At 39.4% G+C, this 16,434-nt stretch overlaps 1 protein-coding gene across 4 annotated transcripts in view; it reads left to right on the top strand.

Moving 5' to 3' along the window:
- Window positions 1-16,434, top strand: part of LOC133663248 (poly(rC)-binding protein 3) — a 102,732-nt gene that overhangs the window by 71,454 nt on the left and 14,844 nt on the right. For 2 of the 4 annotated variants that reach the window (XM_062067586.1, XM_062067583.1), the window contains exons 8-11: window positions 2,141-2,269; window positions 4,976-5,050; window positions 7,952-7,993; window positions 13,381-13,456. In XM_062067586.1, the coding sequence (XP_061923570.1) occupies window positions 2,141-2,269; window positions 4,976-5,050; window positions 7,952-7,993; window positions 13,381-13,456 (322 nt within the window). Of the gene's footprint in view, window positions 1-2,140; window positions 2,270-4,975; window positions 5,051-7,951; window positions 7,994-13,377; window positions 13,457-16,434 lie in introns of all 4 variants that reach the window. The other 2 variants (XM_062067585.1, XM_062067582.1) reach the window with 1 other exon arrangement.

Genomic DNA, 16,434 nt, shown 5'->3' with positions numbered 1-16,434 from the left:
TGGATGTCGCATTAGCAATTCAAGTATAACCAACATCACACATGACAGTGTTTAAAGATGACGTGTCCATGCACAATACATTCTTTCGCTATAAATGATCCACTTGATAAAATAACGAAACGACTTTAGTCAACTTGACCATCATCTGTTTAGTTAGAGTTCCATCCAGCGATTGCAATTGGTTGAATGCACAATGCGCGCACCCTGAACTCCATTGTAAAAATGTGTGTTTCGACATTTTTTGTGTTTGTTCTACTTTGTTGTGTTGTGACAGTATGCGGAAAGTTTAAGTTCATTGTGTTCTTCATGGTGTTTTTGAAACTGCACCAATTTTTTTCTGCAGAATTTTCAACCAACTTGAAGTGTTTTGCTAAAAGGATCTATTGTACTATGTACATTTTCAGAATGTGCTTGTTCTATTTTTGGCCAAAGTAAGACAAAGAAAACAATCTGAAGTTGTTTTTATTTTTACATTTTAATGCACTGATTTCACCAGTCCGACCCACGTGGGAATATATTTTCCTCCATGCATACCCCAGAGCTAAAATGAATTTGACACCCCTGCACTATAGTGTGTGAAAACATTTGGAAATAAAGGATGTGTCGATAGCATGGGTAAGTCTGCTGCATGGGAGTACTTTGGCAGAGCATCCAACTCTTCTAGATTCTCTGGCAGACTTTTGGATATTGCCTTTGTCTACCAACATCCGGACTGATGTTACGAATCTGCCAGAATGTGATGTTTTTATGTGCATAAAATATGTGGCTTTTGCCCAGATGTCAAAAGGATAACGAGAAGGTGGTCAACAATCACTTTATCAAAACGAAAAACCTGGCCAAAACAACATCTACGACTGTCTACCTTCTGTCTACCCTGATTCAAGTCCAATCACCAGTCAGGACGCATACATTCAATCAATCAATGAATCAATATTTAGACTCAGACAAACTTTATTGATCCACAAGGGAAATTGTTCCACACAGTAGCTCAGTCACAAAGGATTAAAATAGAGAGTAGATCCAGCAGAAAATATACATTTGTATTTAAACAAAGAGAGGTAGCTAACATAGAAGTGGTGAGGTAGTAGACAGATATCATCTATTGCTGTATGGCGAGTGATTATACAGCTGGATGGAGTGCGGAATGAAGGAGTTCTTGAATCGAGCACTGTGGGAACGAAGCTGAAGGAGCCTGTTGGAGTATGAGCTCCGCTGTCCCTCAATTGTCTGGTGGAGTGGGTGGGCAGGATTGTCCATGACGACGAGCAGTTTGTCCAGTGTCCTCCTGTCCCTCACTGACACAAACGCCTCCAACTGCGTGCCAATAGTTTGGCCGGCTTTCCGGATCAGTTTGTCAATCCGGTTTAAGTCCCTTTTGCTGGTGCTGCTCCCCCAACAAACCACAAACAGTGATAAGATCCGAACCGTGGGTTTTGTGATCCATTCTACCTCTACTGCAAACAGACTCGAAAGAGAAAGTCTGATAAATGTTATGTTGCCATTTGTGGCCCTTTGTGACCCAACGATCGTTGTTTTAGCCTGCAACAATATGCAGTGGATATTTTTCAATATTTGCATTCTCTGTCACATGACCAGGACTTCTTTCTAAGCTTGAAAAATATACTTCATTCAAGGAGTGGTGTCACACAAACTACAAGTTTTCCCTTTCAAAATATTCTCCCTGGAGTCTGACACACTTTGCCAGCTTTCTCTGTCACACCTTTATGCATCTCTTGGAAGGATTCATCTGGGATTCTCCGCAGCTCCATTGTCACGTCTGTCCTGACGTCGTTCACATCTTCGAGTTCGGGAAAGAGGAAAAAAAATCACTAGAATCCATGTCGGGTCAGCTCTTGTCGGATGTTCTTCTTGGGCAGGAATTGTTGGATGCTCAGGGCGTTGTGAGCGGGCGTGTTGTTCTGCCACAACTCTCGCCTCTTCTCACGCATTTACCGAAGCAAACGCCGCAGGATCTCTCTGTTGACCGGCTGGTTTACCATCTGGCCCTGTGACAACAAACTTGCAGTAAACGATGTCCCTCACAGAAAAAATGTTAACAGTTCTGGAACCTTTCTGTCACTGCTTTTATGGAATGTTGAAACTGAATCAACCACCTTTTAAACCAAATCCCCCTCTCCAGTCCACAGGGGCACAAGTTCAAGTAGCAGGGGATATGCTCCCCAACTCAACAGAGCGTGCGGTGACAATCTCCGGGACCCCAGAAGCCATCATCCAGTGTGTCAAACAGATCTGTGTCACCATGCTGGAGGTATTCTGTCATAAATGTAATGGAATATATCTGTCCCTGTACATTCTGCATTCGTACATCCCATAGGGTTAAAGACCTACTGAAATGTGATTTTCTTATTTAAACGGGAATAGCAGGTCCATTCTATGTGTCATACTTGATCATTTCGCGATATTGCCATATTTTTGCTGAAAGGATTTAGTAGAGAACATCGACGATAAAGTTCTCAACTTTTGGTCGCTGATAAAAAAGCCTTGCCTGTACCTGAAGTAGCAGACAATATATGCGCGTGACGTCACCGGTTGTGGAGCTCCTCACATCTGCACATTGTTTACAATCATGGCCACCAGCAGCGAGAGCGATTCGGACCGAGAAAGCGACGATTTCCCCATTAATTTGAGCAAGGATGAAAGATTCGTGGATGAGGAAAGTGAAAGTGAAGGACTAGAGGGCAGTGGAAGCGATTCAGATAGGGAAGATGCTGTGAGAGGTGGGTGGGACCTGATATTCAGCTGGGAATGACTAAAACAGTAAATAAACACAAGACATATATATACTCTATTAGCCACAACACAACCAGGCTTATATTTAATATGCCACAAATTAATCGCGCATAACAAACACCTCCCCTCAAAGTCCGCCTGGTAAGAGTCTCTGTTGTCCCAGTTCTCCACAGGCCAAAGGTAAAGCTTGACTGTCATCTTTCGGGAATGTAAACAATGAAACATCGGCTGTGTTTGTGTTGCTGCAGCCGGCCAAAATACACCGCTTCCCACCTACAGCTTTCTTCTTTGCTGTCTCCATTGTTCATTGAACAAATTGCAAAAGATTCACCAACACAGATGTCCAGAATACTGTGGAATTTTGCGATGAAAACAGACGACTTAATAGCTGGCCACAATGCTGTCCCAAAATGTCCTCTACAATCCGTGACGTCACGCGCAGGCGTCATCATACCGAGACGTTTTCAGCAGGATATTTTGCGTGAAATTTAAAATTGCACTTTAGTAATCTAACCTGGCCGTATTGGCATGTGTTGCAATGTTAAGATTTCATCATTGATATATAAACTATCAGACTGCGTGGTCGGTAGTAGTGGGTTTCAGTAGGCTTTTAATTATGGTTATCAGGTATATTCCACTGGGCACTACATCAGAACCACCTCAAACAAAACAATTGTATCCCTAAAATGTGTAGAAGTAATCATTTTCAGTCGTAAAGACAGTCTCTCAACTGAAATTGCCATTAAGAATGGCACAATACTGATTTGTGTCATGGTTGCAACAGCAGAAACACAAGTAAAGTCCAAGCCAAGCAAGTAGTTGTTTACCTGTTTTTGTGAAGGTTAATGGTTGTTTCTGGTGTTCAGTGAACCAAAGAATGTATTGATGTCCATTGACTGATACTGACCCCAAGACTTGAACCAAGCAGAAGTAAAATCATAAATATGATTTGTGTTGTGCTACAACAGACCTAATGTATGTTTGTAAGACATCGTTGCAAAGTATTGGTATTGCATGCGAAGCACATATGCTACAGAGGATATCTGATTAAGCCCTCTGTTGTCTGAAACAGCCTTGTTGCTGTGCACAGCATGTATCCGTAGCTCAAGTCAGTACTATAGATTGGCAGATTGGAAGATCCACGATGCCTGTGTTTCTGCTGCCCCTGGGAAAACACAAGCCCAATCTAATATTAAATGCAGACATCAAGATCAGAACGTAACCTATGCGCTAGATAGACTACTTCAGATTTATCAACTGTTTGCATTGCAAATGTGACAGCACCGCCACGCTGTCCTGACTCTCTGTGTGATGGTTTTCACGCTATACCATACAAAACCTTAAAATAACAAAGTTTTTGTAAGGAATTGTGAAAAGTAAGACTCTGTTGATTGCCAGCGCCGTGTCTGTGTAACCTCTGAAGTAATGAGCTCCAATTCCCCAAAAGACTGGAGTAATCTATATTTGGCAGCATGTCAAGGCAGTTGGAATTAGAGTTATAGTATTTTCACAAGATCCATGACAGTGCATCAATTGTTTTCCCTGCGTTATTTAAAATCATCACAAAACAACTTTAGGGGGAACTGCATTTTTAAAAAATGTTTGTCCATCATTCATAATCCTTATCTAAGACAAGAACACATTGTTCTTAGTGTTTATAATAAGAATATCGCTGATACTTTGTGAAATTTAGGTCAGAAAATGTAAATTTATTTTTTTGGCACTTTTTGAATGTTTTTACTGGGTTTTATGGAGTAGAGGAGTTTGGATTGGCTCCATTTACTTTTATTTACGAGTTAGAATGCATTAAAAAGACATGTGTTCTTGTGTCTCTTACGGATTGTGAATGATAGTCACAATTCCCCCAAAAAGTGCAGTTCCTCTTTAAGTAACACAAAAATAAGTATATTTGTTTTTTTCTACAACCAATTCCACTTTGGACCCAAATACAGTAATGCTTCAATCTATGAGCATTTTGCGTTCCGTGACCGTGCTAGTAACTCAACTAAAACTAAAAAGATAATGGCCACTTTTACAGAATGTCTACTTTTATGAAGTGAACTGAACATACAGACAAGAAATAGTAAGACCGGTTTGGTCCAATTGTAAAAAAAAAAAAATCCACCATTGTCCACTGCAAACTTTTTTTTTCTGGTTCCTGTTTTGAACAGTTTCCGTCACGGACTAACGTCCTTCTCTTCGCTCCTCATTCTTTCTCTCCTAGTCTCCGCCCAAAGGTGCCACAATCCCGTATCGCCCAAAGCCTGCTTCCACACCTGTGATTTTTTCTGGTGGTCAGGTAAGTTGAGCTAGGTGGTTGCCAATAGTCCATCTCAGACTATGTTTACACTGCAGGCCAAAGTGGCCCATATCAGATTTTTTTTATTCAGATTTTTTTCCAGCTGAATGTTTACACTGCAAGTAAAATGTGATCTTCATCAGACTGCAGTGTAAACGCGCATAGCCCCCAATTTGGCCCCAATGTGGACTTGACATCACTTGCATGCGCAGTTCGTATAAGTGGGAAAAAAAGGAAGTTGACCGGATTCTGTAAATGAACAAGTACTACTACAAAATGAAATGAAAGTCACCACCATAGTTATGGTCGCCACACCTTAAAAATAAGTGTTGTTTTTTTTTACTTTAAAATATATTAAAGTAATATAATGTGTGAATGGATGTACTTTATATGGTGTCATATATTTGGGAGGGTTCTAATCTTTTTATGGTTAAGTAGAGGGAGACACGGACATCTGCGTGGATCAACGTTAGCTTTATTTTTTAACTCACATCCAAGCAAATCCGCAATAGTGTCAACCATCACTATTTCTTCGGAATCACAATATACAGTACAGGCCAAAATTTTGGACACACCTTCTCATTCAAAGCGTTTTGTTTTTTTGGCCAGTCTAAACCCTCCAAAGTGCTTCAAATCTGATCTTTTCGCATCAGGTTAAGACCTTCTCCTCATTCAAAGTGTTTTCTTTATTTTCATGACTATTTACATTGTAGATTGTCACTGAAGGCATCAAAACTATGAATGAACACATGTGGAGTTATGTACTTAACAAAAAAAGGTGAAATAACTGAAAACATGTTTTATATTCTAGTTTCTTCAAAACAGCCACCCTTTGCTCTGATTACATTTTCGCACACTCTTGGCATTCTCTCGATGAGCTTCAAGTGGTAGTCACCTGAAATGGTTTTCACATCACAGGTGTGCTTGAAGCTCATCGAGAGAATGCCAAGAGTGTGCAAAGCAGTAATCAGAGCAAAGGGTGGCTGTTTTGAAGAAACTATAATACAAAACATGTTTTCAGTTATTTCACCTTTTTTTGTTAAGTACATAACTCCACATGTGTTCATTCATAGTTTTGATGCCTTCAGTGACAATCTACAATGTAAATAGTCATGAAAATAAAGAAAACACAATGAATGAGGAGAAGGTGTGTCCAAACTTTTGGCCCATACTGTATGTTCATATGTTACATATAGCGTATTATTTGCGCACTTTTGACTAGTGATGTACCAAAAAGTTGACGTCAAAAATAGACTTTGCTCACCGAAACCTGATGTTGTGAGGAAGTATCCACTTCTACCAATCAAATTCGAACTACCTCTTGATGTGGTCTGAACCTGATGCGAAAAGATCAGATTTGAAGCACTTTGGAGGGTTTAGACTGGCAAAAAAAATCAGATATGCGTAACTTGAGGCCAACAAAAATATCAGATTTGGTGTGCAGTGTAAACGGGGCCAAAATTCACTACCAGTCCATACTTAGATGCCTACAATACAATATTTGGGTGGATGAAAAATGTTTTATTGAAAGACTTGCTCAAGAAGAATATTCCGTTTATGCATAACATATTTGTGGCATAACCTTTGTGTTTGTGGACTGCGATTAGCTTGTTCAGGTGCAGTGACATTTGTGTTGCCAGAAATATGTCCATGTTGATGTTACAAAACCCAAAACCAGTGAAGTTGGCACGTTGTGTAATTCGTAAATAAAAACAGAATACAATGATTTTCAAATCCTTTTCAACTTATATTCAATTGAATAGACTGCAAAGACAAGATACTTAACGTTCGAACTGGAAAACATTGTTATTTTTTGCAAATGTTAGCTCATTTGGAATTTGATGCCTGCAACAAAAAAGACTGACAAAGTTGAGGAATGCTCATCAAACACTTATTTGGAACATCCCACAGGTGAACAGGCTAATTGGGAACAGGTGGGTGCCATGATTGGATATAAAAGCAGCTTCCATGAAATGCTCAGTCATTCACAAACAAGGATGGGGCGAGGGTCACTACTTTGTGAACAAATGCGTGAGCAAATTGTCGAACAGTTTAAGAACAAAATTTGTCAAATAGCTATTGCAAGGAATTAAGGGATTTCACCATCTACGGTCCGTAATATCATCAAAAGGTTTAGAGAATCTGGAAAAATCACTGCACGTAAGCGATGATATTACGGACCTTCGATCCCTCAGGCGGTACTGCATCAAAAGGCGACATCAGCGTGTAAAGGATATCACCACATGGGCTCAGGAACACTTAGGAAAACCACTGTCAGTAACTACAGTTGGTCGCTACATCTGTAAGTGCAAGTTAAAACTCTACTATGCAAAGCCAAAGCCATTTATCAACAACACCCAGAAACGCTGCCGACTTTGCTGGGCCCGAGCTCATCTAAGATGTGGAAAAGTGTTCTGTGGTCTGACGAGTCCACATTTCAATTGTTTTTGGAAACTGTGGACGTCGTGTCCTCCGGACCAAAGAGGAAAATAATCATCCGGATTGTTATAGGCACAAAGTTAAAAAAAATAACAAAAGTATACAAATAACAAAGTTTTCCAGTTCGAACGTTAAGTATCTTGTCTTTGCAGTCTATTCAATTGAATATAGGTTGAAAAGGATTTGCAAATCATTGTATTCTGTTTTTATTTACGATTTACACAATGGGCCAATCACTGGTTCACTGGTTTTGAGGTTTGTAGATGCAAGTGAGATCAAATATGTATTATTGCGCTACAGTATGTTAATATATTCTCGTATGTATGGATGGATGTTTACACTTGGATAACAATGTCACCTAAAGCATGGTTCACATTAGTGTCTAAAGACTACAGAGAAATCACATAGGATTTACAAATTGCTCCCATTTTAACCTGCTTCTGTGTTTTCATGTGTCCGCAGGCCTACACAATTCAGGGACAATATGCCATTCCACACCCAGATGTGAGTTTTTATTCTCTTAATATAGTACATGTTCTTAATTATCCAGTGTATAAAGAATGTGGGAATGAAAAACAATCATTTGTGGTGTCGCCACATCTATATCATCGCTTGAAGTCAGTTGAAAGAAGTCATTCTTAGATCCGAACGCTAACGGTGATCATATTAAAGCCACGTTTGTGTAGTTCATCATTTTTAATTTCCAGCGCACCATATAGTGTCCCATTATTAATCTGCCATCATCCATCCTTGTCATAAGGGAACTACCTTTTATCATACTGATTAATTCCAAGTTTGGCAGTGATGGATGAGGTGGGAGGTAGTGGTGGAAATCACTCAAGAACAGATTTGACATCCTCCTCTAGCCATTAAAACTCTGAAAAAAGGCACATTTTCTCCAAATCCTGATATTGGAATCAACAGCAAGAACCGGAAACCATTCCACATTACTGGAGTTGTTAGAACAAAATACGTCTAATGACGGTTCAAAGTGGTAATAGATATTAGAACTCATTAGCATGCATATGAGTACATTTATCAGTCTGTTCGAAATGTGAAGAATCATTCAGTGTCATCTTGGTTTGAATACGTTAGGATTTTATTAGACTCCCTCACCCACTCCTCCAGAATATCCGGGGTTGTCCAATCACCGTAACATTCCTGCAAATTTGGGCCAATTGTTGTTCATTTCACCAGTCAAATTCATCTCGGAGTAGCACTCAAACGCTTACGCCAACCAGTGACCATTCGTTTTCTCTGGCATGTGAGGCAGATGGGTGATAACTACTGATATGCGGATCGATACTGAAATGTTGATACCGCCAATACCAGAGCCTTATGCTCTAATATCGATTTTCAAATCAAATTATCGATACTTTTGGTACCTTAGTACTTTTTCTACCAAGCACTCCATAATGAAAGGTTAAAGTATGCGGCGGCCTATACATATATATATATATATATATATATATATATATATATATATATATATATATATATATATATATATATATATATATATATATATATATATATATATATATATATATATATATATACACAGGTATATAGATACTATATATATATATATACACAGGTATATAGATACTATATATATATATATATATATATATATATACACTACCGTTCAAAAGTTTGGGGTCACATTGAAATGTCCTTATTTTAGAAGGAAAAGCACTGTACTTTTCAATGAAGATAACTTTAAACTAGTCTTAACTTTAAAGAAATACACTCTATACATTGCTAATGTGGTAAATGACTATTATAGCTGCAAATGTCTGGTTTTTGGTGCAATATCTACATAGGTGTATAGAGGCCCATTTCCAGCAACTATCACTCCAGTGTTCTAATGGTACAATGTGTTTGCTCATTGGCTCAGAAGGCTAATTGATGATTAGAAAACCCTTGTGCAATCATGTTCACACATCTGAAAACAGTTTAGCTTGTTACAGAAGCTACAAAACTGACCTTCCTTTGAGCAGATTGAGTTTCTGGAGCATCACATTTGTGGGGTCAATTAAACGCTCAAAATGGCCAGAAAAAGACAACTTTCATCTGAAACTCGACAGTCTATGCTTGTTCTTAGAAATGAAGGCTATTCCACAAAATTGTTTGGGTGACCCCAAACTTTTGAACGGTAGTGTATATATATTTTTTTTTTAAGTGCTAAAAACAGATATTGTGTCAGCTATGTATTATTTTAATTGCTAAAAACAGATATTGTGTCAGCTATGTATTATAAGTGACTAAATATATTATTATTACTTATTAGTTAGAACATTTCAAACATTTAAGCCTCTTCTCATTACATACGATTTTTTTGTTTTTTTTCTTACATTTTCTTATTGTTTTTCCCCATGAAAGAATACAATAAAAATAATAATAATAATACGATTATGTAACGGAATAACCTAGTGTGTCAAAAATTCTGCCTGTACAAAAACATTAATGGTCAGTTCCACATTTAACAGTGTTTATTATGGTTGTTGCAATTTTTCAAATGTATTTATTAGTTCGTTGAAAATAGGACCACGGAACCTGCCACACAGACAGTTAGCAACACCCCAAAACTTAGCAACAACGCAGCACTTAGCAATAATCCAGCCCAGACAGAATGGCGAGGCTGGCATATAAAGCTCTCTGATAAGCGATCAGAAGCAGTTGAGGAGGGCGACGCTATGGAAAACAAACAGGAAGTTGAACAGAAAAGTCTACGTCATACCTGCATTATCCTTTCCATCCTTACCCTTTCCATCCTTTGTAACTGAGCTACTGTGTGGAACAATTTCCCTTGTGGATCAATAAAGTTTGTCTAAATCTAAAATAAGAGCGCAAAACAGGAACTGAACGCAGAACATAGGAAATACACCCAAAAACTCAAATAAGACATGATCTGACCCCATCCATCCATCCATCCATCCATCCATCCATCCATCTTCTTCCGCTTATCCGAGGTCGGGTCGCAGGGGCAGCAGGGAAGCCCAGACTTTCCTCTCCCCAGCTACTTCGTCCAGCTCTTCCCGGGGGATCGCGAGGTGTTCCCAGGCCAGCCTGGGAGACATAGTCTACCCAACGTGTCCTGGGTCTTCCCGGTGGCCTCTTACCGGTCGGACGTGCCCTAAACACCTCCCTAGGGAGGCGTTCGGGTGACATCCTGACCATATGCCCGAACCACCTCATCTGGCTCCTCTCGATGTGGAGGAGCAGCGGCTTTACTTTGAGCTCATCCCGGATGACAGAGCTTCTCACCCTATCTCTAAGGGAGAGCCCCGCCATTCGGCGGAGGAAACCCATTTCGGCCGCTTGTACCCGTGATCTTGTCCTTTCGGTCATAACCCAAAGCTCATGACCATAGGTGAGGATGAGAACGTAGATCGACCGGTAAATTGAGAGCTTTGCCTTCCGGCTCAGCTCCTTCTTCACCACAACGGATCGATATAGCGTCCGCACCAATCTCACGGTCCACTCTTCCCTCACTCATGAACAAGACTCTGGGGTACTTGAACTCCTCCACTTGGGTAAGGGTCTCCTCCCCAACCCGGAGATGGCACTCCACCCTTGGTCATCAAATCAAATCAAGCTTTATTTATAAAGTGCTTTTCATACATAAAATAACTGCAACGCAAAGTGCGTTACAAAGTTAAAAACAATACCCCGTTGACCCATATGCCCCATTATCACATACGTATGCACGGATACAGATACCAAACACAAACACACAACATACTCACATATGCAACTATATGGACCAATGAGTACAGAGGAGACATGTGAGTAAACACTATCACAGGAGCCATCTGCACCAGGGGGTCACCGGACCATGGCCACCAGGACGCTGACACCAAAGCGCCCCCTCAAGCACGGCCGATAACCCCTGAGGCGGATGGCTCATCTGAGGAACGTTGGAAAAATACAAATAATTAAACTTGCAAAATAGGAACAACCATGTGTAGAGATAAAGAATAAAATACAGGTAAGACATATGAAGATTAATAGAAAAAAAAAACCACATATATATATATATATATATATATATATATATATATATATATATATATATATATATATATATATATATATATATATATATATATATATATATATATATATATATATATATATATATATATATATATATATATATATATATATATATATATATATATATATATATATATATATATATATATATATATATATATATATATATATATATATATATATATATATATGGGCAGGGCGAAGCCAGAGGAAACTCTGGTGGAGGCCCGCAGCGGTCCTGACGTGCAAATCGGTCGTACGACCTGGGTATAGGGGCGAAAGACTAATCGGTCGTACGACCTGGGTATAGGGGCGAAAGACTAATATATATATATATATATATATATATATATATATATATATATATATATATATATATATATATATATATATATATATGTATATATATATATATATATATATATATATATATATGTATATATATATAATTATATTATAATATAAATAATTATATATAATTATCTAATTATTAGCACATTACCGTAAAATATCAAAAGATATTATTTATCTCATTCACGTAAGAGACTAGACCTATATCAGCATATCGCCACACACACACGTCAACCAATAAAAATTTGGCGGGGGCGGGTCATGGCAGAAGTGCATTGTGGAAAAAAAGATGCTACCTGCTACTACTTCCGTACCTATGAAAATTGATCATTTCAACATTGGCGGTAACTAATGAAAACTGAGAAGGGCTGAGCAAAAATGGCACAGAAAAGGAAATCATATACTGCAGGTTACAAGCTGGAAGTAGTGAAATATGCAGCAGAAAACGGCAATCGAGCAGCAGAAAGAAAGTTTGGAGTAAGCGAGAAACTTGTAAGGGACTGGCGAAAAACGGAGGCTACTCTTACCGAAATGAAGAAAACTAAAAAAGCGAAAATGCGTCTTATACTTTAGTGCGACTATGTTTTTTTTCTTCTTTATTATGCATTTTCGGCCGGTGCGATTTATACTCCGGAGCGATTTATAATCCGAAAAATTCGGTATACATACTGTATATATACAGTAAATAAATATAACTAAATAAAATATTGCATAACTAATAGGATCAAAAGTAAAATATGACAGTTACGTTGCGTTTGAGTGCAGCTGGGACAAAATTCGACTGGTGAAAAATGTGTGTAGAGATTGCGAGGCATAATTCACAAGGATCGGTTGAATTTGCCTGAGTTGGCGCAATTTTGCGCCACATGGTGAAATCCCGGAGGGACTAATTAATATCATGAAGCGTCCCTCTGAGGGGCTTCCGTGACTGCGATGTGGCCCACGGAAATGAGTTTGACTTCCCCGGCGTGAACGACGCTCACATTTTGCAGTTTCTGTGTGCTTGACGTTGGTTTGTTGCGGTACATGACGGTCGAAGTAACAAATTCATTTAGTGTTCTTTTAGAAAATTCTGTGACGTTTGCAGTTTTTCTTTGCGCTTTTCTCTGGGTTTTTTTATTTTTCCAATCATTTCCTATTCTTCCAAGCATTTTCCGATTCTAACTACACAGAAAGAAAATCTTCAGTTTTACCACAACAGCGAAAAACATTGCAACTTCCGTCGCAACTTTGGGGAAAAAGCCAAGCATGTAACCGCAGCAATCTTAAAGAAGGGAGGACTGGGAGGACTGCTCTAAAGCTCCATGGCACAAATCTCCCTTTCTCCTTTCTCTCCTTTTCTTCTTCTTTTCCCTCCACCGTCTTGAGTTACAGTCCACCTCTCCTCACTGTTTCTCGCATTTCTACTTTTGGTTGACGACATTTCTTTGTGTAACAGTAACCTGTTAGCTGTACTTTCCCTCCTAACCCTTCAGCAGTTGACCAAGCTCCACCAGCTGGCTATGCAGCAAACCCCCTTTACCCCTCTTGGACAGACCACCCCCGCTTTCCCTGGTACGTACCCACAAGACCCTGTAGACGAGTCCTTCTGTCGTTATCCTGAGATACATTTTTATCCTTTCCCTTCTTCCTTTCACCTTATCTCATTTATTATTTCAGCATGACGTGGTCTCTTGGGCTTCTATTCTTACTCTACTTTTTACGTTGATTTCAAAAATATAAGGCTCGGGAAAAGAAAAATGGACGCCCGCAGAACATCTTCCAATTGTTTGTGTCTTTATAAAATACTATATAACCAAGGAGGGGTACTTTTTTTTATAGGTAGCCACCAAAGTCCGTCAATGCTACCAGGTACAGAGTAGGGATGTATGCCGTTAGGATTTTATCGATACGATAACAAATATTGGTATTCATCTGTACCTTACCTCTTCAATAAAGATGTGAAAAAAATATTTTTTTATTAGCACAAGAGGTTGTGCACTACCAACATCTAGTACAGTGGTTCTTAACCTTGTTAGAGGTACCAAACCCCACCAGTTTCGTATGCGCATTCACCGAACACTCCTTTTTTTCAAATTCAAGACAAAGTTATTATATGTTTTTGGTAACACTTTAGTATGGGGAACATATTCCAAGTAACAAAGACTTAATTTAGAGTTATTTGGTTAGGGTTAGGGTTCGGGTTAGGGTTAGGGTAAGAGGGTTAGGGCTAGGGTTAGAGGGTTGTGACCAGGGTTAGAGGTTTAGGGTTATAATAAGGTCATGCCAAATAAGGCATTAATAAGTACTTAATAAAGACTAGTTAAGAGCCAATATGTTACTAATTTGCATGTTAATAAGCAACTAATTAATGGTGAATATGTTCCCCATACTAAAGTTTTACCATGTTTTTTTACTGGTGCACAAAATGAACCGTGCATGAACATCACCTTGTTCAAACAACAAAACCAACACAGTGCATAAAATCACAACAAATTACACACCTGCAAATCAGTCTGACTTCTGCTGACTTCTAAGTAACAAAGACTTAATTTTGAGTTTTTTTGGACACTAGGGGAACATATTCTAAGTAACAAAGACTTAAATTAGAGTTATTTGGTTAGGGTTAGGGTAAGAGGGTTAGGGCTAGGGTTAGAGGGTTGTGGCCAGGGTTAGAGGGTTAGGGTTATAATAAGGTCATGCCAAATAAGGCATTAATAAGTACTTAATAATGACTAGTTAAGAGCCAATATGTTACTAATTTGCATGTTAATAAGCAACTAATTAATGGTGAATATGTTCCCCATACTAAAGTGTTACCATGTTTTTTTACATGTACACAAAATGAACCGTGCATGAACATCACCTTGTTCAAACAACAAAACCAACACAATGCATAAAATCACAATAAATTACACACCTGCAAATCAGTCTGACTTCTGCTGTTGCCGTATCCGTAATACGCCGATAGGGAGAAGTTTTTATTTACACGATGAGTCGGGTGTGTTTTGACCTCCGCCAAACCCCTGAGCCCGACTCACCGAACCCCTAGGGTTCGATCGAACCCAGGTCAAGAACCACTGATCTAGTAACATCTCACAGCAGGTAACTATGTTATAAACAGCTGCTTTTGAAGTCTGAAACAGGTCAACCATGCAAGGTGCAATGTTGTTGTTATGTAATCTTGTTTTCCATCACTGTGTTTCTAGTCATTACAATTACCCAAAATTGTGTGACCATCTGCACAATTTGCAATACAAACAAAACGTGAGCGTGATTCAAATAAAACAGTCACCTCTGTTTTATGCACAAACAATGGCTGCCAATAATTTCACAGTAAGGCCTGGATTCTTAATAAATGGTTATGTGCGGATCGTTTCCCCAAGATGCAGACGGAACTCTGTAGACAGTGTGCAGGTAGGACAATGATTTATTATCCATAAATCAGGCAAAATACAAAAGTACAGGAAAGCGTGCCGGTAGCACGTCGAGCTAAGGAAAAAGCTAGCGGGAAAGCATAGCATAGAAACAGGAATCAGAAGCTAGGATTTACCAACGTAATGTTGCATGAAGCAAAGAAAGCCAGACAGAGCGTGGCGAAAGGCAGGAATAAATACCTCTGTGATTAGTGCTCGGGAGCAGGTGAGCGTCCCGAACACTAATCAGAGGCAAGTGAAAATAATCAGCACCCATGGCAACCAAAAAACACAAACCCAGTGGTGCTGAAACAGAACTAAGGGAGTCTTAGACCATACTTGCCAAACCTCCCGATTTTTCCGGGAGACTCCCGAATTTCAGTGCCCCTCCCGAAAATCTCCCGGGGCAACCATTCTCCCGGACAACAATATTAAGGGTTTGCGGCGATGGCACTGCCTTTAGCGTCCTCTTCACCTGTCGTCGCGTCCGCTTTTTCACCGTACAAACAGCGTGCCGGCCCAGTCACATGTTTTATGTGGCTTCTGCAGACACACGTAAGTGACTGCAAGACATACTTGGTCAACAGCCATACAGGTCACACTGAGGGTGACCGTATAAACAACTTAAACACTGTTACAAATGTGCGCCACACTGTGAACCCACACCAAACAAGAACGACAAACACATTTCGGGAGAACATCCGCACCGTAACACAACATAAACACAACAGAACAAATACCCAGAATCCCTTGCAGCCCTAACTCTACCGGGCTACAATATACACCCCTGATGCCACCAAACCCTGCCCCCCCCCCCAATCTCCCAAATTCGGAGGTCTCAAGGTTGGCAAGTATGGTCTTAGACTAAAACAAAACATGATCCGGGCAACGGATCATCACAATGTTACCGCTAAACTAAACTAAATGTATACTAATCAACCCTTGTTTCCCTTTTTTTTTTCTTGAAATAAGAATCAATAGGAGAACCGTTAAGGAACCGAATCGTTAAGCTGAATCGGAACCGTAAAAATCTTAACAATTCCCAATCCCTAACTATAACAGAGTGCATATGTCATATCTAGGACAAAGTGCATCCTTTTAGAGCAGGCCTGGGCAATTATTTTGACTCGGGGGGCC

Source organism: Entelurus aequoreus, linkage group LG13 (assembly GCF_033978785.1).
Source record: "Entelurus aequoreus isolate RoL-2023_Sb linkage group LG13, RoL_Eaeq_v1.1, whole genome shotgun sequence".
Taxonomy (NCBI): domain Eukaryota; kingdom Metazoa; phylum Chordata; class Actinopteri; order Syngnathiformes; family Syngnathidae; genus Entelurus; species Entelurus aequoreus.
This window is presented reverse-complemented; position numbering and strand designations above follow the sequence as displayed.